Here is a 22,019-nt window from a genome sequence, read left to right as displayed (position 1 = left end):
GTGCTGGTGAACCCAATAACCTCATAAGACAGCCTGTTTCACTGTTAGGTCTTAGAAAGTTCTTATCACAGATCCTCAGGTGTGGACAAGAATCTAATTGGCAACATATCCTACACATGGCAATCTAGCCTTTGTTTGATGACATCTAGTGAAGGGGAACACACCACCACCTGAGCAACCCATTCCACTTTTAGGTTACTCCTATTTTTAGTAAGCTTTTTCTTTTATCAAGCCAAAATCAGCTTCTTCACAGCTTCTATTCACTGCTGCTAATTCTGCCCTTGTGGGTCAAGGTGAACAAGTTTCAACTCTCTATCATCTGCCAGGCAAATGCTTGAAAACAGCTATCACATCCCCCTAAGTCTTCACGATAGTGCCTCACATTCCCTCAAATGATTTTCATAAGTCATGATCTTTAGATTTTTCAAGTTTTATGCTAACATAAAAGGTTTGGGATGGAGTGTCCCATGGATATGCTTTTGATCCTTTTAATAATTTTTTTTCAAAGATGGTACAAAGTAAAAACCCCTGCCCTCAAGGAGCTTACATTTATTTTGAGAATACATGTAAAGTCCTAACATGTAGAGCCTAAACTTCAGATGTGGTCTGACCAGGACAGAGTACAGTAGATTGTCACTTTGCTAGTGCTGGACATTATACCCCTTCCGGTGAAGTTTAAGATTGAAATTAGGTTTTTTTGGATGTCATAAGGCAATGTTGATTCACACTCAATTTGCAGCCTATTAAAACTCTGGGATCTTTTTTTCAGATGAACATTCCTAGTCACATTCCTTCTCCCTCTACCCCCACCACCCACACCCCAACACATATACATATACAACTTGTACTTGGAAAGTTTTATTTTTTTTAAAACCCATATGTAATACTGAGCATATTATTTCATCATGTTTAATTTGAGCCAACTTTCAGATCTTTTTGGTTGACTATCATAAATTGCACTCCCTATCCTTCCAGTTTTGTGTCATCTGTAAATCTCTGTCATCTGTAAATGATCAGTCTGCTATCTATTCCTTTATCCAAGTAATTTTTAAGTAAAGGGTTATTCGACCAGCATTTAGTAAGCACCTACTCCATGTCAGGCACCATGTTAAGTGCTAATCAAGGGCAGATCCCTGGGGTATTCTATTCAAAACCTTTTTTAATTTAAACAAACAAACCCCTACCTTCTGTCTTGGAATCAATACTGTGTATTGGTTCCAAGGCAGAAGAGTGGCAAGGGCTAGGAAATGGGGGTTAAGTGACTTGCCCAGGGTCACACAGCTGGGAAGTGTCTGAGGGCAGATTTGAACCTAGGATCTCCTGTCTCTAGCTCTGGCTCTCAATCCACTGAACTACCCAGTTGCCCCCCAAAACCTTTTTTTTAGTTGATATCAATGACTATTTAGGTCTGGCCATTCAACCAGTCTTAAATGCCCAGCCTATGTATTTTCAGCTTGTCCATAAGAATTGCATCAGAGACTATCAAATATTTTGATAGAAGCTAGGTAAATTTTATATACAGCAGCCCCATGATCTACCAGTCAAGTCAATGTGTCAAGAAGGGAAATGGCTTGGCATTCCCTTCTGAGTATTTTTTTGTTTTTAGTAGAAAAGTTGTTTTTTTTAATTTGTTCAGAAAAATAAAAATACCCTTCAAAACAGAAAACTTCTGCTCAGCATAGGAGTGTGCCTCTAAAGCTTTTAACAGACTCCAAAGCCACTAAAAAAAAAAGTACTATCACAGAAATAATGCTAGTTTTATCAGCAACTGGAATGACCTATATTGTAGATGAAACTATGTGGTCACTGGATCCTTCTCTAGATGTTCATGAATGACTATTCTATAATTTTTCCAGGAATCAAAAAATCAATGAACTTCAAAGCTCTAGGATACTAGTCATTAATTTACATGTTACTGTCTCTTAAAAAATTAAGATTTTCCCTTCTTTGCTCTCCTCCATTCTTCATTATCCTCAAACAATGTTAAACCAAAAATATACCTCCCTGAGAGATCTATGAGAAAGAATGCTATCCACATTCAGAGGAAAAACTCTGGGAGTAGAAACACTGAAGGAAAACAACTGCTTGAATACATGGGTTGAAGGGATATGATTGGGATGTAGACTCTAAGTGATCATCCTAATGCAAACAACAATATGGAAATAGGTTCTGATCAAGGACACATGTAATACCCAGTGGAATTGCGTGTTGGCTATGGGAAGGGTGGAAGTAGGGGAGGGAGGGAAAGAGTATGATTCTTGTAACCAAAGAATACTGTTCTCAATTGACTAAATTTAAAATATATATATAAAATATAAATATATATAAATAAATATATATAAAAATATATATAACATATTATATGTATACCTCCCTGTAAATTCCATCTACTGACTCTAGTTTTGCCGAGTCAAAAGGATCAAATCAAACTCCTCATCCCACATAACAGATATTTGAAAACCACATTCTTCTAAGTCTTCTCCATGTCAATCATACCCAAGTCCTTCACTGTCTCACCTTAGTTGAGGCAATCCCTGAATATGACCATATAATGAGTTAATGTTAATAAAATGTAAACACCCTGTTGTCCCTTTACAAAATGAGACAAATAGGAATATAGACACCAGATAAGACTTTTCATAAATGGACCTGTATTTGAGAGAGGCACAGTTAAGGAAGGTGCCAGCTGTTAAAGAATCCAGTTGTTTATTTCTTGATAGGTAGAGGAAGAAGGGGATTTTCTCTCCCTTCTCTCCACTGGCCATGGTATCTAGCAGCAGAGCTTCTTTACCAGAAAATACCCTGTCCGAGCAGTTGGAGGGTCAATTTGAGAGCTTTCAAGGCACAGGTGATGGAGCATAAAAACATACTTCAAATCTATACCCATGTTATTGAGTCTTCATATTGTTCTGGTAGTCCTCTTCTGTATATGCTGCAGCTTGGACCCAGTACTATAGATCTGGTCTATATAATAGGACAAAGAACTATGATTTTCCCTCAATCTGATCATTACATTTCTATCAATATAGTTTATAATTAGGTCATTTGATGGAAACATTTTTGAGCAAAAGCTTGTACTGGGAGAATGCCAATTTTCAAAAATAAAAATAACTTCCAGGAGTAAAAATATTAAACCTAGTCTCTTGTATACCACAAAATAAACAACCTCAGTGGTAAGGCAATGCAGGATACTTGGATGGTATTTAAAGTGACAGTTCACAATCCTGATTCCAGAGGACTCATAATGAAATATATTACCCACCTCCCAAGAAGCAAAGGACAATGAAAATTGAGACATACACATGAGTGTATGTTCACACATATGTGTAGGTAAATGATGTATACGTATGTGTGTTTGTTGTCCTTCATACTTGAAGAAAACCAAAATACCATCATAATGTCAGGGTCAATGTATGGTTGCCTCCAACTGGAGCTAATCAGACCAGGACAAGCTCAGATGGCTCTCCCTTAAGTTGGGCACAAATATATGAACACTAAGAATGGAGATGTCTCTAAATGTATACATCTCCCATTCCTTTTGAGCTAACGGACCTTCTTTGATGCGGGCACACTACACTAGTCTCTTTCATGTCTCACAATTGATACCAAAGTTCTTTAGAGGAATCGTCAATGTCTTTGTTTCACTTCTGAGCTTCCTGCAAGCACTTGCTTTGTGTGAGTTCTCTATAAGTCTTTTAAGCAAATGTGTGTTTGGCATTTGAACATGACCAGCCCATCATAGCTGCACGTCTGCAGAAGAGTTTGAACATGTGGTAGTTCTGTTCAAGAAAGGACCCCGGTGTCTGGTTCCCCTTTCTTGCCAAGTGACCTTCAGAATCTCCTTGAGACAATTCAAATGGAAGCAGCTCGATTTTCTGGCAGGTGCTGGTAGTCTGTCTGGGTAGCACAAGCATGGCTCGGCTCTGTAGACCTTCAGTTTGGTAGATAGACCGAGATCTCTTCTCTTTCCCATTTTCTTTGTGGTTTCCCAAACACTGAGCTAGCTCTGGCAATATGTGCATCAACCATATGTGTATATACCTGCAAAGTATACCACCAAAGGAAGTGAACATATCCACAGCTTTCAAAATTTCTCCATTTGCTCTAATGATTTCATGTGTGGATGGTGTAGTAGTGGCTGCTGGAGAACCCGTTTTCTTGTATGTACATGCACATACAAATACACACAAATGTGGATGGATATAGCCAACGTGGGCATTTGTTTTGCTTGAGTATACAGGGCTTCCCCCTCCCCTTTTCTTTTTCAAAGAGGAGAGAGGCAGAAGTGGGAGGGGGGGAAATCAAATTTTGTCTAATTGGAAAGTATTGAAATAATTGAAAAAAAATTAAGTTGAAAAAATAAAAGTGTTTCAGAATTGTGATTTCATTGGTGTGGGGAATTCCCTGAAGTGGAAATTCCTGGCACTTGCAGATAGGGCAATGCCCCAGTATCCCAGTAACTTGGGGAGTTGCTCAACTCACTGAAGGGTTAAGGGACTTGCCCAGAGCCAAACAAGGAGTTTATGTCAGAGGGAAGTTAAATTCAATCTTCCTGTCTCTGAAGTCAACTTTCCATTGATTCATTTAGTGACGACAAAAGGAAAGCTAGCAAAATTGTTTCTCTGGCTCCCTTTTCATTTCCCTTCCCCTTTTCCCCACACAAATCAGAGTAATAGGAGTAATGAACCCAAGTGTCCAATAAGCATTGATTATCAGTAAAGGAGTACCTTTTGCAAGTTTCAAAGATTTAGTTGAAGTGGTTATAAGATGCAGATTATGTTCGGTATAAACTACCAAATCTACTAGTAATTAATGACACTAAAATTCCTTTAATGAGCGAGGATCCCCAGGCTGATTACCGTAGTGTGACAGGCCACAACTATATCCCCATGTCAGGTCCAAAGCAGACTTCACAGTTCCTAAACCCTGCAGAGACTGTTGTATAGAAGCCATACTTCTGCCTGGCCTCAATTCCCATGAAATCTACTGTAAAGCCTCCTTACCCCTAAGCAGAGACAATTTTCTCCTATTCAGACACAGACAGGAATAGGATAATTAGAAGTAATGTGGTATATAGAAACATTGCTGCAGCTGGCATCAGAATACCTGGAGATTCTGGTCCAACTCTTGACACACAATTCCTTTGGTTAGAACAGTGAGGATAATGGAAGCTAAGCTGAGTTATACCTACATGGGAAAAAATGAATTTAGCTCCCAGCAGTCCCTAAATGTGACCCAGCCGGTAGAGCAGTGTTAACCTGCCTCTCTGAAGACAAGGTCTATTTGCTTCAGCGCATCCTAAACTCCATGTTGGACAAGTTAGCACTTGCCAAATAATTGCCCTCTGGCACCTGGGCCCTGATGACTGTGATGATACCCTGAGCAAGCCTGATAATCTGATTACACCTGTCTCACACCAGCGTGAATTATTCATCAGCATAGAATAATGAGACATCAGAGTTGTAAAGAACCTTATGGGGTAGAATGGGGTAGAGCTGGACGGAATCCTCGGAGATCATCATCTAGTCCAACTTTCACTGTATGGAACTCCCACAGGGCTCTATCAAAACTCAAATTGGGATCATTGAGGGGCTTTAATTTGCTTCCAAAATACTTAGATCTACAACAGTATTATCACTACAGAATTAAATAAAAGTTCCAAACCTTGTTCTGATTCTTAGGACCAATACAGTTGGGTAAGACTAAACACAATTGCATGCACTACTGCCCTCCAGCAAAGGGCTTTTTGAATTTTCTCTCCAATTGTGGGGATGAGTTTTGCTGGGCCATTGCCATATTCTCATATGGTTGTTTTTGTGACTTAACTATTTCCCAGAAGGCTCAATCTATCTGTGAAATAATTTTTCTTTTTGATAAAAGTTTCTCTGGGTAATGCTACCTCACTGTAACAAGGATGGAACCTAGGATTTTGGCTCTTTTAGTATGATGCTCTACTCAGATGATACCAAATAAGTATTCACAGCACAAAGAAGCCTTGTACTAAGACTTAACAAGAACATAAGCCTAAAACCAATGAGAAGCTCTAGAAAATGAGACATTATAAATAGCTTAACATATAGCTCCTTATCTTTCAAAGCACTGGTACAGCCACCATTTTGCTAGATATTCACAACTGGTGACCCCTTGAAAAAATTAATACTACCCCCAAGTGGGGTGGTAATCAATTCAAGAAATGATGAATGCAACAAAAACAGAGCTACATGAAGTGTTACAGAGTTAAGTGAGGTGAGCCAAGAAAATAATCTACCCAGTGACTATCATAATGTAAATAACAAGAAAAAAAATTAAAAGTCAATGTTGCAACATTGTTGCAATAGGGAACAGGTATGACTAGGAAGTTATTCAGTACTTGCTTAAAGATTTCTCTAATGAGGGAGAACCTACAATCTTTGGAGGCAGCCTTCTGGCTAGTTCTAATCTTTAGGAAGTTTTTAGTTTTTGTAACAAAGTGGAACTTTCCATCAGTTTTTGTCCAGGATTGCACAAGCTGGGAGTGGAACAGAAAAACTAAAAGGAAGTATCCCGAACTAAAAAAGGGAAAGGATATCATTTCATGATGTATCACACTGAATATGCTTGTTCAGTCCAGCATTTAGGAACAACATCTGTCAGTATGTGCATCCTAAGAACAAAAGCACACTTGCTGTTCATAATGAGTATGAAGAATCTAGAGAAACACAGGAAGGCTTATATGGACTGTTATGAAGAAAGAACAAGGAAAAATACATGAGACAACATAAGTGGAAAGAATAAAACAAAACTGAAAGCTCAATAATTATAATGACCAAGCTGAGCCCTAGAGAAGTAAAAAATAAGAAAATGCATTTCCCTCCTTTTACTGTATAGAATGTTGTACATGCTATCACATCTGGTCAGTTTATTATTTGATTTTTCTGAACTGCTTTTCCCCCCTTTCTTTTTAAAAATATTTGTCACAAGGCTTACTGAGAAGAGGAAATGAGGAATAGTTTTGGGAAATGAGTTTGATATAATCAGTAATTTAAACAAATCTAAGTATGCTGAATCTACATTATTATTTGGCCATACCATTTATCATCTTACCGGACCCTGTGATTCTCCAGACCAAAATTCCCTTTCTGGGCCACCAGTCTCCTGCATGTATTATCTCTCCCATTAGAATGTGAGCTTCTTAAGGTCAGGGACTATCTCACTTTTGTATTTGTGTGTCTAGCACTTACTGCTGTGTCTGGCATATAAAGAGCATTTAGTAAGTACTTTATTATTCACTTCCCTGAGTGAATAATAACCTTGTAAATCTAATCTAATAATCTTGTAAATCAAGTCAAATAACCTAGGTACTGTGTAATAATAACCTTGTAAATTAAGTCTAATAACCTTATAAAGAATGAGGTTACTCTGACATGACCCACAAAACAATGCCAGTTGAAATTCTGGCAATACCATGGCTGTTGGTGAGTCTGGCTTCCTTTCTAGATGTCGAATAACCATCTCTTTAATAATGTATTTGAGAATCCTGCCATATTAAAAATCAGGTTCACTGACTGGCCTTAAGTTTTCCAGTATTTTTTTTAAACTGTACATTTTCCTTCCTTTAATCTTATGGCACTTGTACCCATGGCCTTTCCAAGATCACTATTAGTGGCTCATCAATTACATCCCCTAGTTCTTTTGTTCACCTTCCTCTTTGCCTGCTGCATCACCACCCTGGAAAATCTATGCCCAGGAGCCCTACTTTCCATTAGTCACTCCCTTCCCATTTTGGGAAGGACTCCAGTCATGTTTCACCTCTCTCTTGCCTGGAATCTCTCTGGACTCCACCTCCTTCTCCTTCCCTTTTCTTGACATCCCCCTCCCCACCCTGCCCCTGCCCCTTCTAGTACCTCTCTGTTGTCTTTTCTCATTAACTCCTTTAGGGTAGCAACTGTCTTGCTTGCTTGGGTTTACATCCCCAGCACTTTAGCGAACCTGATACATAATAGACACTTCATAAATGCTTTGTCTGTTTTGCCTCTCTAACTATCATTATCCTGGGAAGGAAGTAATTAAAAAAAATTCATCAAAAGCAACTTGTAGGGATTCTCTCACTCACGTCCTGTTTTTCTTGGATGGATATTTCTGAAGGAAAGAGGAACTCATGCCAATTCACAATTGTTTGTACTTTATGGTTACAAACGATTCTCTTAATCTTCACAGTAGTTTTGTGATATAGGCAGTATATCTTAAAGATGAAGCTGACTTGTCCAAGGTCACAAAACTAGTTGGATTTGAACACAGGGCTTTTAAAGTAGCACATTCTATTGCATCCTGCTAGAGATTTGGGTATTCTTACTATCCTGCTTTATTATCCTGCAATCATCATTCTAGGCTCACCAATGTAGGTAGTCTCCTAAAAATCATCTAAATTCTTAATTTCCTGCAATATATCAAAACCCAAAGACATTATGTCTATTTCTCCCCAATCTACTTGAGCTTTTTTTTTTTCAATGATAATCATCCCAGATGAATGTTTCAGCCAGGATGCAGCTGAAGACACTGCCTACTATAGCATGGACATGCGGAATAACACTGGGATTGGGAGCCAAAAGACTACAATCATTCATTTATTGAAAACCCTTGGGGAAACCTTTGTGTTCTTATATCCAAAATGGAAATGATGCTAGTACTTGTCATATACTTAATTGCATCACAGAGTAATCAAGAGACTACCAGGTCTGAGAGGCCATATTTTCTCATAAATTAACATATCAGACTTGAGTAAGGTGATGTTATCTTACATGATACATATTGTTTTCCTTTTCCTTTTCAAAAAAAAAAACAAACACTTTACAGAGATAATATGATGGTATATCTAGAGAACCCTAGAGAATCAACCTGAAAACTAACAGAATTAACTTCAGCAAAGCTGCGAGACACAAAATGAACTCACATAAATCATCAGCGTTTCTATATTCTAGAAACAAAATCCAACAAGAGCTAGAAAAGGAAATTCTATTCAAAATGTCTCTAGACAATATAAAATACCTAGGAGTATACCTAGCAAAACAAACCCAGCCACTACATGAACACAATTGCAAAACATTCTTCACACAAATAAAGTCAGATGTAAACAATTGGAAAAACATTGTTCATAGATAGGCTGAGCCAATATAGTGAAAATGACAGTCCTACCTAAATTAATATATCTATTCAGGGCCATACAAATCAAACTACCCAAAAATCATTTCATAGAACTAGAAAAAATAGCAAAGTTCATCTGGAAGAACAAAAGGCCAAGAATATCAAGGGAATTAATTTTTTTTAGAAATGAAAGCATCCAGCTATACCAGATAGCAAACTATACTATAAAGCAGTAATTATCAAAACAATCTAGTACTGGCTAAGAAATAGAGTGGTGGATCAATGGAATAGATTTAGTGATCAACACATGGCAATTAATGTTCATGGCAACTTAGTGTTTCATAAACCCAAAGATCCAAGTTCTGGGGAGAAGAACTCACTATCTGACAAAAACTGCTGGGAAAAGTGAAAAGTTGTATGGCAGAGATTAGGCACAGACCAACATCTCACACCATACACAAAGATATATTCAAAATGGATACTTAATCTATAAATAAAGGGTGACACCATAAACAAATTAGATGAATGTGGAAAAGTTTCAGATTTATGGATAAGGAAAAAATTTATGACTGAACAAGGTATAGAGAACATTACAAAAAATGAAATAGATAAATTTGATTACATTATATTTTAAAAGTTTTTGTACAAATAAAACTAAGGCAACCAAGATTACAAAGGAAACAACAAAATTTGGGGGAAATTTTATAGCAAGAATGCCTGCAAAAGTCTCAATTCTTATAAAGAGAACTGAGCCAAATTTTAAGAATACAAAATGTTCTCCAGATGAGAAATGGTCAAAGGATATGAATAGGCAGTTCTCAGAGGAAGAGATTAAAACTATCCATATGAAATAAATGTTCCAAATCACTATTGATACAAGAAATGCAAATTAAAGCAACTCTTGAGATATCACCTCACACCTACCAGACTGGCTAACATGACCAAAAAGGAAAATGATAAATGTTTGAGGTGATATGGGAAAATTGAAACACTAATACACTGTTGGTGGAACTGGGAACTGATACAACTATTCTGGACAACAATGAACCAGGGTCAAAGGATCACAAAACTACACATACCCTTTGACCTAGCAATACCACTACTGGGTCTGTATCCTAGAGATCAGAGATAAGGGAAAAAGACCTACCTGACCAAAATATTCTTAGTAGCTTTTTGTAGTGGCAAAGAATTGGAAATTGAAGAATTGTCCATCACTTGGGGATTAGATGGACATGCAGCACATGGTTGTAATGCAATACTATTGCACCATGAAGAATGCTGAACAGAATGAGTTCAGGAAAATCTGGAAAGACTTAAATGAACTGATGCGAAGTGAAGTGAACAGAACCAAGAGAACAATGTATACAGTTATCAGAAATATTTTACAATGACCAATTGTGAAGGACTAAACCATTATTAGCCAAGTGAGGCTCCGAGATAACCACAAGGGACTCAAGAAGAAAATGCTCTCCATAGCCAAAGAAGGAACTCTTGGAATCTGAGCACAGATCAAAACATGCCATCTGGACTACATATCCTTCATGAGATTTAGTGTATGTTTTGTGTCTTTTATCATGACATGAGCAATATGGAAATATATATTACATCAAAGTATGGGTATAACCTATTCATTACCTCAGGGGTAGGGTAAGAAGGGAGAAAATCTGAATTTTAAAATGTCAAAAAGCATTTCTATATGTTAACAAAAAAACCCCTAAAAATCATTTTAGGTGGTTGTTGTTCAGTTATTCTAGTTATGCCTACCTCATGATCCCATTTGGGGTTTTCTTGGCAACGACGATGGAGTGGTTTGCTATTTCCTTCTCCAGCTCATTTTACGGATGAGGAAGCTGAAACCAACAGGTAAGTGACTTGCCCAAGGTCATATAGCTAGTAAGTGTCTGAGGTCAGAATTGAACTCAGGAAGATGAGTCTTACACACTCCAGGCCTGGCATTCTATCCACTGTGCCACCTAGCTGCCCCATCATTTTAGATGTGTACTTTAAGATTCTTTATATTCAGGTTAATATAATATACATGAAAAGGCTCTGCAGAGGATGAAGTGCAATACAAATATAAATGGTTTTATATATACAGTCATGTGCATATGTATATTACTTGTTGGAAGAAATTTGTTGGCTTCTGCAATGAGACACAGATTAGAGAAAATATTCCTAGAGCAGTGCACTCCTGAGAAAGCAGAACCACTTTTGCCACAGCTCAGCAATGATTCTGAACTTTCCAAGAGAAACTTGACTACAGCAATGGTTTTCACCTGTTTTTGTGAGTCATGGACCCCTTGTCTGAATGTTTTTATAGACATAGGATTGCAAAAGAAACCAATTATATAAAGAGTTAAATAGGTTTTTAAAAAACAGTTCCTGAAGTCCGAGTTAAGAGCGCTTGGCCTAGAGAGTCAATCACTCAGCCACACTGCCTCTGAGGAAGAAGGGGAAACTTTTAAAAAGAGACTCTCTGAATCAAATGGTGCTTCCATTGTCTCTCTCTTCATGGCACATTGGAAAAAGCACTGGATTTAGGTTCAAGTTCCAACTCTGCAGTTTATTGTGTCTTTGGGGAAGCTGCCTCAACTCTACAGGGTCTGAGCCTTGAGCCTTCTCGACTATTAAATGAGCAGGACAAACTGGATATAAACTTTTTGATCTCACCTAATTCCAGGCTTTCCCCCTTTTTAGCTAAATGGAATATCATTGCCTTGGTGATTTTAGTCAGTAATGATCCTCATTTATATGGCCCAGTAGGGAGCAGTGTAATTTAGGAATCCACAAGACCTGGGTTCAAGTTCTAGAATTGTCACTAATTAGCAACTTGACTTAAATAAGTAGGTCTCTATGACTTCAGTTTCATCATCCATAAAATGAAGGGAATGGTCTTGATCATGAGATTTTGGTGTAGAGAGGTAGCAATAATATCCTGGAAAGAGCTGGAGTTGGGCTTAGAGGGTCCGAGTTCAAACACTGACTTTGCTCCTTGCTATCCATAACCTTGGGAAATTCACCTCCTCGGGCCTTGGTTTCCAAATCTGCAAAATGGCTGAGTTGGGCTACATGATGCTTAGGGCCCCTTCCAGCTCTAGATCCTACAAGATGACTTTATCCTACCCCTAACACTTTAGTGCATATTTCTAAGGTTAACAAGGCAGCAAGAGGCAAAATCATAAGATTTACAGAGGGCACAAGATGCATGTCAGAGAGATTAAATTTGATTAAGGTTTTATTCTGTTGTTTTTTCCTAATAAGACAAAACACTACAATCCATTCAACACCAAGTTGGACACTACAGTGATTATGGGAGAAAGGGAATGCTGAGGGGCCATGGCAACTTAGCTTGAATACTAGATGTCAAAAGGTTTCAGATCTGGAAGACTTCTCCCCACCCCTCAGCACAGAAAACAAAATCAGATGAACATCTTTATTTTATCATTAAATATGGGGTCTCAGCACTGGCCAGCATCCAAACTACCAAAACCGATTTAGTAGAAACTAACCTCACTTGTGCCACTGGTGTCACCAGTGCCCCTAATTTCTCTTAAAATCAAGTACTTTAAAGTGTCTGCCCACCCTCAGGACAAGAGGGAGGAGGAACACAAACCTCCATTGAGTGATGGACACACAAAATGGTGAATGGTTGTCCTGCCCAAGGGATCCCCCTTAATTTCAAGGTTTCAATAACCGTTGTGCCTCCGCAGGAGGTCACCACCAGGGCGGGCAGGCCCATTGTTAGGATGAGAAGATGGTAACTGCTTACCCTAGGGTGATGGTAAGGTCCTGAGAGCTATAAGAGTCTAAAAGGGAAACAGAATTTTGAAAGGAGAATTTGATTTATATGGGGCAGGGAAGGATGAGGTTTGTGTTTTTCTCCCCTCCCCAACTCAGGTTTAGAGATGTGGAAGAATGGCTGCTTGTAACACCGGACAGTGGGTACTCCTGCAAGCTGGAACTAAACTGTACCTAGAAAACATAGGGGCTCCTGGGGCGTCGGAGACAACTGAATGTAATGGTAATGACAGATCTCATGCTGCGAGTACATTTCACAGAACTGAAACAGCTGAGTGACTGCCATGGTGTCCTCCCCTCAGTGAATCCAGAAGAAGAAAAAAATCCTCTCCATAGGGGCTGAAAGCTACAAGGCACGTGGCTCTGAGCCTCTCGGATCAGAGCCTCTGACAGGGACTACACCAGAGGAACCAGAGGTTGGGACCCATGTTCATAACTTCCTGTACAAAGAGGATTCGTGTTGGCTCTGGTTGGAGTAATGGCTGAGGAGGTTCAGGTAAGGTGATGCTCTAGATGGGAAATCCTAGGCCTGGTCTCGGGAGTACTGCAGAGCTCTCATCCTTCCCACCTGAGGACCAGTTCAGCGGAGGCAGACAATGTATTTCACTATGAAATAGGAATTGTGATCTCTCTCTTCAGTGCAAAGTCCAAGGCAGACGGGAACAGAGAGTACGTCCTTAAGGTGGGAACCAGGGAGGAATGAGCCCTAGCTATCAAGCCACCCTACTCAAGGTCATCAAGAGTCCACTGTGCTGGAGAAGTCGGACCATCGGACACGGTGATTTGTTCTGGGGGACGACGGCAAAGGCTCTGTGCCTAGATATCTTCATGGTCCTGACAGGCGAGGCAGGAGTAGCTTCTGCGCTACCTTCCTGGGCTGAGCCTCAGCTCTGAGCTGGCCTGGCCTATATTCTGCCGTGGGAGGGTCTCTGACCTCCCGCAATCACTTGCTCTATTGCTCTGAAGCCACACTCTCCTCAAGGCCAGCCTTGTTGATTCAGCAGGAAGGAGCCGAGGTCATGTGGGCAGCTCATGCCCGCCAGTGGGGGAGTGAAGGGGGGGGGGGGGGTACAGGTGGGGTGGAGCGCTCCTCTTCAGCTGTCAGGTTCTGCGGTTCCCGGCAAAGAAGCTGGGTAGGGAGGGAGAAAATCCACTCACATCCTCCTATTCCCAGGAGAGGGGAGAAGGGGACACCACAATAAGTCAGGCCAAATCTCCATCTGGTCCACAGAGGGCAGACTTGCTAGAACAGATGGGGAGAGTTCATGGAAGCCAGGGTTAGCAGCATCAGTGCAGAAATAAATGGCTTTGGGAGCAGAAGCCTGTACAAAACCAAAGAGAAAGATGATGGTGAAGAAGGTGCAAGCAGTACCATCCCCCCATTTGCCAGCCCCAGTACCAAGTAATGCAACATACAGTAGCAAGGAGGGCACTGGACCCACCCCCCAAATGAATATCAACTTACCCAGGGATTTAGGGGAGAGGGAGGGGGAGAGACAGAGAGACAGACAGAAACGGGGGGAGGGGAGTGGCGGGAGAGCTACTCTACCCCTTATGATGGATGTGATTCTGAGTGGGTCCATGATGGTGTCTAGGACTTCCTCCAGCTCTATGAACCTGTCTCCTCATGTATAAAATAGGGATTAGGGATAATACAAGACACTGTCTCTTATGAGGCTATTGTGAAGAAAATACTTAGTGAGTTTAAGCCTTGGTTTTTCTGCACATTAGGCTACAAAGGTACTTCCCTCAGACTCCCTAGTATAGTAAGAAGGATGCCTTTGGGATAAACAAGCATACGGCCACATCTCCAGTTGCTGCCATTTAAAATATTTTTGGCTCTCCTGTACACCTAATAAAGGGCTGTGGTATAATAAGTGTGTCTTAACTGTTTTTCAGACAAAACTTTCCAATGATCCAAATTCATTTTTTCTCGGGCTTGCTGTCAGCAAAAAGTGATGTGTATTCAAACAACCATTCTATTCTATTCAAGTCTTCAATGCTAGTGCAACAGAGAAATAGTAATTACCCTAACCAGCTACCTAAAAAAAGAACCAAAGCAAACCCTGACTATTCAAGGTTTAAGAAAAATATAAATCAATGGGAAAATGACTGAATATATAAAATACGTGATCTATCCAAAATACAGCACCTATCCCCCAATTAGAGGTTGCACCCCTAAAATGAGAACTCTAAAGTGAAAACAATCAGCATACCCACACTAGAAAAATTGGCCAAAATTCAGTACATAAAGAATACTTGCTGGAATGAAAAGGGTTTTTTTTCCCTTTCATTATTTCTTCCAATCCAAATAAATATTGTAAGAACATAGAGCTCGAGCTACAAGAGATGTCAGATGTTTTAGTCATCTCCATCTAGTCACTGTGGTCTTCATATTCACAGTGGAAAATGCCAGAGAACACACTACACTCGGATTTTTTAAGAAGTATAATCAGGGAAGAAAGTACAACTTCCAGTCATATCATACCAGATTTTTAAAGGTAGTTTTCAGGAGTATAGTGACTTATCAATTACCATTATTTACTAGCTTCTCTCTTTTACCTCAGCTCAAATGCCAGTTTTCCCATGAAGGTTTTCCCTGATATCCTCTGGATAGATTTTTCTCCCATTTGATTCTATTTCATTCTGTGTTTTTCTTATATAAATTTATATTAGAGGTTCTTTTATAATTTTTTTTTTAATGTCTTCTTTCTGCCTACCAGATTGAGCATCTCCTTCAGGGAGCCAACAAAATCTCCTGGCTAATCTATCATCCTTATCATACTGATTATTGTTAATGTCCCGCATTTAACAACATTAACAATAGCTTACATTTCTATGGCATTTTATAGTTTACAAAATGCTTCCCTCACAACTGGAATGTACATAGTATATTCATCACTATCCCTATTTTACAAAGGAGGAAACATGCTCAGGAAACAGGAGGAGAGTTTGGGGAATGTTTAATAAGCAATAATAAGAGCTTAATGGATCAGGTTTCTTCCACCATCATAATTCAATTTAACAAGGTTCCAATTGTTTTATTAAAGAGGTTTTTGTGTGTGTGACCTTTTTACCTGGCCCTGTGATTTCAACCATGCACGGGAACTCCTGGCATGAAAATTCCCTATATCAACATAGAGCAGCACTTGTCTGTAACTTATTCTCTGAAGGGCAAATGACTTGACCAGTCAGTATGTGTCACAGGCAGGTCAAGTTTTCTGTCTACAAAGGCCAGCCCTTTATCATCTACACTGGACTGCCTCTCTTACCAATTAGGTACTTAAAAAACTACTTTCAAGTTCGGCATCCACTAACATCCCACTCAGATGTTGCATAGAGGTAACCTTAGTTCTTCAAAAGTTATGCCAGTGGAGTTCAAGCTACGGCAGTTCTTACTTAGATGGAAAGACTTGAGGACTTGGCAACAGACTGTACCTGTTGTCTGAGGCCCACCCTAACTAAATTTAGAGAAGTTCATCACCAGGCAAGGCACTGTATCCTTTTACAGCACTGGAGAGAGCACCCACAGAGGAAGTCATGATCCCTGTAGTCTTTCAGTGAATTGTTCCCGATTGGTTTTCTATCTCACCTCTCAACCTCCCCAACAAACCTTTGATTTCCAACATACCCTTAAAGACAAAGACAATAACACAAAGTCAACTAACTCTCCATGTGCCTCTCCATCGTCATCCCCTGGTCTGCTGACCCTGGGCTCCCCAAGGCTCACTGAGCAGCAGCTTGGGTTGGCAGCCTAGCAGGTGGCACCTCCACCTTGTGAGCCAGTCCTACTGGACTGGTTTATTGTGGTGTAGAGGCGAGGCTCTCAGGTGAAGATAACTGGATACTCAGGCACCTCTTGGTGGCTTCTGGGGAGGGCCTTCTGACCAATCACATGGCTCTGCTGTACTCGATGCCACTCTTGGCTGAAATGCTTGACCACGGCAGAAGGCTGCAAAGAAGACTCTGGGCCTGGCGATAAATCCGCTGTGGAATTGAACATGGGCTCAGGTTTGCTAATGCAGACCCAATGTGCTGAAGGTAGTCAGTGAGATTCAGTTAAGGAATAACCTTTCCAGTGACCTTCAAAACAAAACAAATTCCCCCATCTTCACCCCCACTCTCTAATAAAGATATTCACCTTCAAGTCATTGTAGCACCATCACATATGCCAATGCAGAGGATTACAGATGGCAAAAAATCCTCCCTGGAAGACTAAGCATTCCCCATTTAACTTGAATACATCCAAAAGCCTCTGCAGTCATATAGGCACAAAAGGGCCAGTGCTTGGGCACTGTAGGGTCTTTGTACCAATTTATAGTTTATGTTATAAATATGCCAACAGACAGCTGGTGGGGCATGGACTGAGGGGCAGGGGCAGGGCCTTAGGAGAGGGACAAAGATCCCAGGAATTACACAAAAATTAGGAAACCCAAAGACAAGGGTTCACTAGGTTTTAGAGTTGGAAGGGCCTATCAAGTCCAATGCCCTCATTTCACAGATATGGAAAAGAAGGCCTGGGGTATTTGTGGTGTGGAAATTCAGGTCTTTCTACTACTTTTTTTTTTAACCTACCTTCCACCTTGTAATAATGTTGTGTATTGATTCTAAGGCAAGTGCAGTAAGGGCTAGGCAATGGGGGTTAACTGACTTGCCCAGGGTCATATAGCTAAGAGTGTCTGAGGCCAAATTTGAACCCAGGACATCACATCTCTAGGCCTAACTCTCAATCCACTGAGTCACTTGGTTATCCCACTTCTATTACATTCCAAAAAGATTTTTCAAATGTCCATTATAATATAAGCTTGATTAAGGACAGGACCTACCTCACTTTCATCTTTGTATCCCCAGTATCCAGCACAAGACCTGCATACAGGAGACACAAATGCTTTCTGATTAATTCGAATGTACATGTGTACATAGCTCCATTTCAAAGAATGTTACTACTAGTCACAAAGAAGTCCATTTCTAGAAAAGGCGGTAAGCAATCAGCTTTTTGGTTAGTAAGACTTGGTAAACTCATTCTTTAAGTAGATGGTAAGCTCTTGGAAGGCTGGGACTGCTACATTTTTGTCTCTGAAACTTTGGTGTCTAGCACAATAAGTGGCACACAACAGGCCCTTAATGTTTGTTGACTGATTCTAAGACAGAGGGGGTCATGTCATGAAGATGTCTATTCCTAGCATAAACTGTAGAGAATCAATCTTTTGGGTAATTTCCTTGGAACAGATTGGTAAGCTCTCATCCTTTTAGTAAATGTACATTCCTTGAGAGAAGGGATTATTACATTTTTGTATTTATATCCCCAGAGCCTAGGACAGTACCTGGCATATAGATAACACTTAATACTTGTTGACTGATGAGTATGGGCAACTATCCTCTGGGTCATTTATCTGACCCTCAGTCAACACATACTAAATATTATTACTACTGGGAAGCATCTCTACCAGCTTTCTATGAAAGGGACCTGGAAAGAGTCAGAGAAGAGATAATCCTTTCAATTCATGTCCTATCCATAAAGGAGAATTCATTTGTATTTGTATCACAATTATTCCTATTTGGGACCCAGGGGATTAAAATCTATCATTAAATCTCAAAAGGAATCTTGGGAATGTTGGGCGATAGGAAGGACTCAGTAAAGAGTCTAGCTTTTGTTTTTTAGGGTCTTTTTTAATAGATCACATTTATATATAGTTGTTTAGGGTTAGAAAGGGAGTTCACAGATATTCTCATCTAATTTTACTAACAAACTTGTGAAGTAGGTAGAGCAACTATTATTATCCTTATTTTTGGGGTGAGGAAACTAAGCTTCAGTGTGTCACATAGTTAGAAATGATAGACACAGGATTTGAATACAAGCTTGTTTTTAACTTCAAGCCCAGTATGATCTTATACTCTGGTACCTCTCTGGTATGTGTAATTAGTGCAAAGATCACAGATCCAGGGCTGTAAGCCAATCCAGACCAACCCCTCATGTTACAGATCAGGCAAATGAAGCCCAGGGAAGTTAATGAACTTGCCAAAGACCCCAAAGGCAATGTCAGAGGTAAGATTTGAACTCAGTCACTGGAGTCACTGAACTTTCTAGGTTCTGTAAAAAAATATTATTTTAATTACAAAGTTTAAATTCTTTTTGAGAAGAATTTCAGGTAAAGATGCTACCTCTCTGAATCCAGAACTGAACTGTTGGAGAAGCCACCATGAAGAAGCCACCAAACCACAAGCTGCACAAAAATTGAACTTTGGGTGTGGTTGATTGAACATTTATTTGTATGTATACTTTCATGTCAAAGGGGACTGCCCCCTAACTGGCTTTCTGTCAATGTGTCCAGCAATTATTTGTTTTTTTTTTCCTCTTATCCTCGAATTACTGTAATGTTTAAGTTGATTATGTTCTCATGATCCTTTTTGGGGAAACCTTGCCCCCCCAACAATGATCAAACGGGGGGAATGTAAAAAAGGACTGGAATCCAGGACTTCAATCCCCACAAGCCTTGGCTCCACTTCCCCAGAATGCTTTGTAATCTCACTTGGGCCGAGATGGAGAAGGTATTTAACCTGATTGCAAAAGCTTTTGCGGTCTTTTGGACTTCCATTTTGGGGCAGACGTGGCTCTTTCCATAATGTAGGTGAGGTCTTGTCTAGGCCTCTCTGGCCTAGGCACGTCTTCCTTATCCTGTATTTTCTTTAATCCTTAATCTTCAATAAACCTCTAAAAATATAATACTCCTTGAAGAGAGAAACTAATTTCTACCTGCCTCAGTCTCCCCTAAATTTTAATCTTTACAGTTCCAAATCAAGATGCCCCAAGATTCACTTGGAACATCAAATGCTTTGGGACAAATGTATCATAGTCATCCCACTGCTGGCTTGCTGATGGTGATCTGAGAGAGCCTACCCTTTCACTTTAGCCTCTAGTTTTCAATTTGCACTATAAGAGATAATAAACAAAGCCTTTGCGAACAAATGCGAAGGATATAAAATTGTCCAAGGAGGATGCCCCCCATTGATGTAGAGTACATAGGTGAAGCCATCTTTGAGGACTCCTCTTATGGAGTAATAATAGGGTAGATAGTGGTGTTGCTTAAAGTCTCTGTTTTCATAGAAGTTTATTGCTGTATTGTTAGTGGTGAGGACATGCAGGTAGATGGCTTTGCAGTGGTCTTGAGCCGTCGTAGATATGTGATCCTTTAGGCTTTCAAGTAAAAGGGAACCTAGGGGAGAGGGAGAGGGAGAGGGAGAGGGAGAGGGAGAGGGAGAAAGAAAAGGGAGAAGAGGTTACATACAATTGGAATAAGAGTGACAATACAAAGTACGTCATCCTCCCTATTCTTCAAAAATCCAGCTCAGAAGTCAGTTAACTCTTCCTTGAAGCCCTTCTCAAGTAATCTCACTCATCTGATATCATAGCACATTCTACTCCTCTCATGTGCTTTTAAAAAAATCCTTACCTTCTGTCTTAAAATCAGTACTAAGTAGAGGCAGCTAGGTGGCTCAGTATATTGAAAGCCAGGTCGAAAGACAGTAGACTCTGAGTTCACATCTGACTAAAGATACTTCATTTTGTGACCCTTAGTCCCCACTGCTTATACCTTACCACTCTTCTGTGTTGGACCCAATACACAGTACTGATTCTAAGACGGTAAAGGGCGGGGGGGGGGGGGGGGGGGGAAGAGAAGAAGAAATCATTACTAAGTAGCAGTTCAAAGGCCAAAAAGTGGTAAAGGCTATGCAAGTGACTTGCCCAGGGTCACACAGCTAGGAAGTGTCTGAATCCAGATTTGAACCCAGGACCTTCAGTCTCCAAGCCTGGTTCTATCCAGCCACTTCTCATGTACTTATAATCTTCTCTAATATTGTTGTAATATTCTAGAAAAGTCATGAGTACAGGGAAAAAGCAATTACAATCAAAGAAGCTGGGTTCAAATGGCACCCTCACTACTTTTAGTCATATGATTAGATAATCATGCTATGACTCTTAGGGTTAATTTCCCCATCTGAAAATGAAGGCTACCTACCTTGGAGGGTGCCTGGGAGAAAAGCATCTTGAAATTACATATAATAAATGTGAGATAGTAATAACACACTCTATAAACATGTCAAGTCTCATTCCTGCTAAATTCTAAGCTCTCTTGCAGGGAGGGACCATATCTTAATCACCTTTGTAAATTACCTCTGGAAGCTATCTATCACCATGTTCTCTCTGTATAAAATAGGTACTTCATCTTTGTCATCATTTTCAAGTATTTATTAAGTGTCTACTATGTGCCAGGCACTGTGTTAAGTGCTAGGGTTACAAAGAAAGTCCAAAACTCAGTCTCTGGGCTCTGCCCTCCAGGGGTTCACAATCTATGCAAACAACTCCATATAAACAAGTGATATACAGTGTGAATGGAAGATAATCTGAAGGGATGAAAATACTCCTAGTGAGGAGAATAAGGAAAAAAGGAGGAAAAGCCTCTTGCAGAAGATGGGATTTGAGCTGAGAGTTAAAGGAAATCAGGGAAGCCAAGACTGAGGAAGAAGGGCATTGCAGGCATGTTGTTGCCTACAGAAGAATGTAAGCTCCAGGAGGGCTTGTCTTTGTATCCTCAATGTGTGGCACGTAGTATTTAAAGAATGTTTGCTGAATAAAAATAGATCCCTTAGTTGGAACCCTCTGTGGACTTTGGCATAAACTATTAGCATCACAACATCCCAGGCACTAAAATTCTTTAAGTCTGAAGTTTGTTTCTATAACTAACAACCCAACTATTCCAGAAGCATGAACTTGGCTGAATTTAAAATTCTCTAAAATTAGTATAGATAATAAGACTTTCTAAATATATTATGTTCCTTACAGATACAAACCAACTTTGGTCAATATCAAATGAGTTTAAATAAATAATGACTACTGGCTAAAGACAGACTATATTTGGAAAATGTAATTATCAATAATCATTTACTAGGGTTAGATGGACCCTGCACTGAAAAGCAGAACCATCTGTTACATAACATACTAAGATCAGGCCCTACTTGAAGAAAAAGAATTAAAAATTGATATCTACTTGTGAAATTCAAGAACCTAATTAAAAATAAGCCATAATTAATTCAGAAAATAT

At 39.8% G+C, this 22,019-nt stretch overlaps 1 protein-coding gene across 7 annotated transcripts in view; it reads right to left on the bottom strand.

Annotated features, from left to right (window-relative positions):
* Positions 1-12,337: 12,337 nt before the first annotated feature.
* NAA60 (N-alpha-acetyltransferase 60, NatF catalytic subunit) overlaps positions 12,338-22,019 on the bottom strand; it is a 56,437-nt gene continuing 46,755 nt past the window's right edge. For 4 of the 7 annotated variants that reach the window (XR_470276.3, XR_008913569.1, XR_008913566.1 and 1 more), the window contains 3 exons: positions 19,898-20,132; positions 16,587-16,966; positions 12,338-14,240 (listed from right to left, as the gene is read on the bottom strand). Coding sequence is in view for 1 of the 7 variants with exons in the window: in XM_001370212.4 (XP_001370249.1) it covers positions 16,810-16,966; positions 19,898-20,132 (392 nt within the window). In the remaining 6 variants the exon portion in view is untranslated. Of the gene's footprint in view, positions 14,241-16,549; positions 16,967-17,749; positions 17,785-19,080; positions 20,133-22,019 lie in introns of those variants that run through there. The other 3 variants (XR_001623565.2, XM_001370212.4, XR_008913568.1) reach the window with 3 other exon arrangements.

This window comes from Monodelphis domestica, chromosome 7 (genome assembly GCF_027887165.1).
Source record: "Monodelphis domestica isolate mMonDom1 chromosome 7, mMonDom1.pri, whole genome shotgun sequence".
Classification (NCBI taxonomy): domain Eukaryota; kingdom Metazoa; phylum Chordata; class Mammalia; order Didelphimorphia; family Didelphidae; genus Monodelphis; species Monodelphis domestica.
This window is presented reverse-complemented; position numbering and strand designations above follow the sequence as displayed.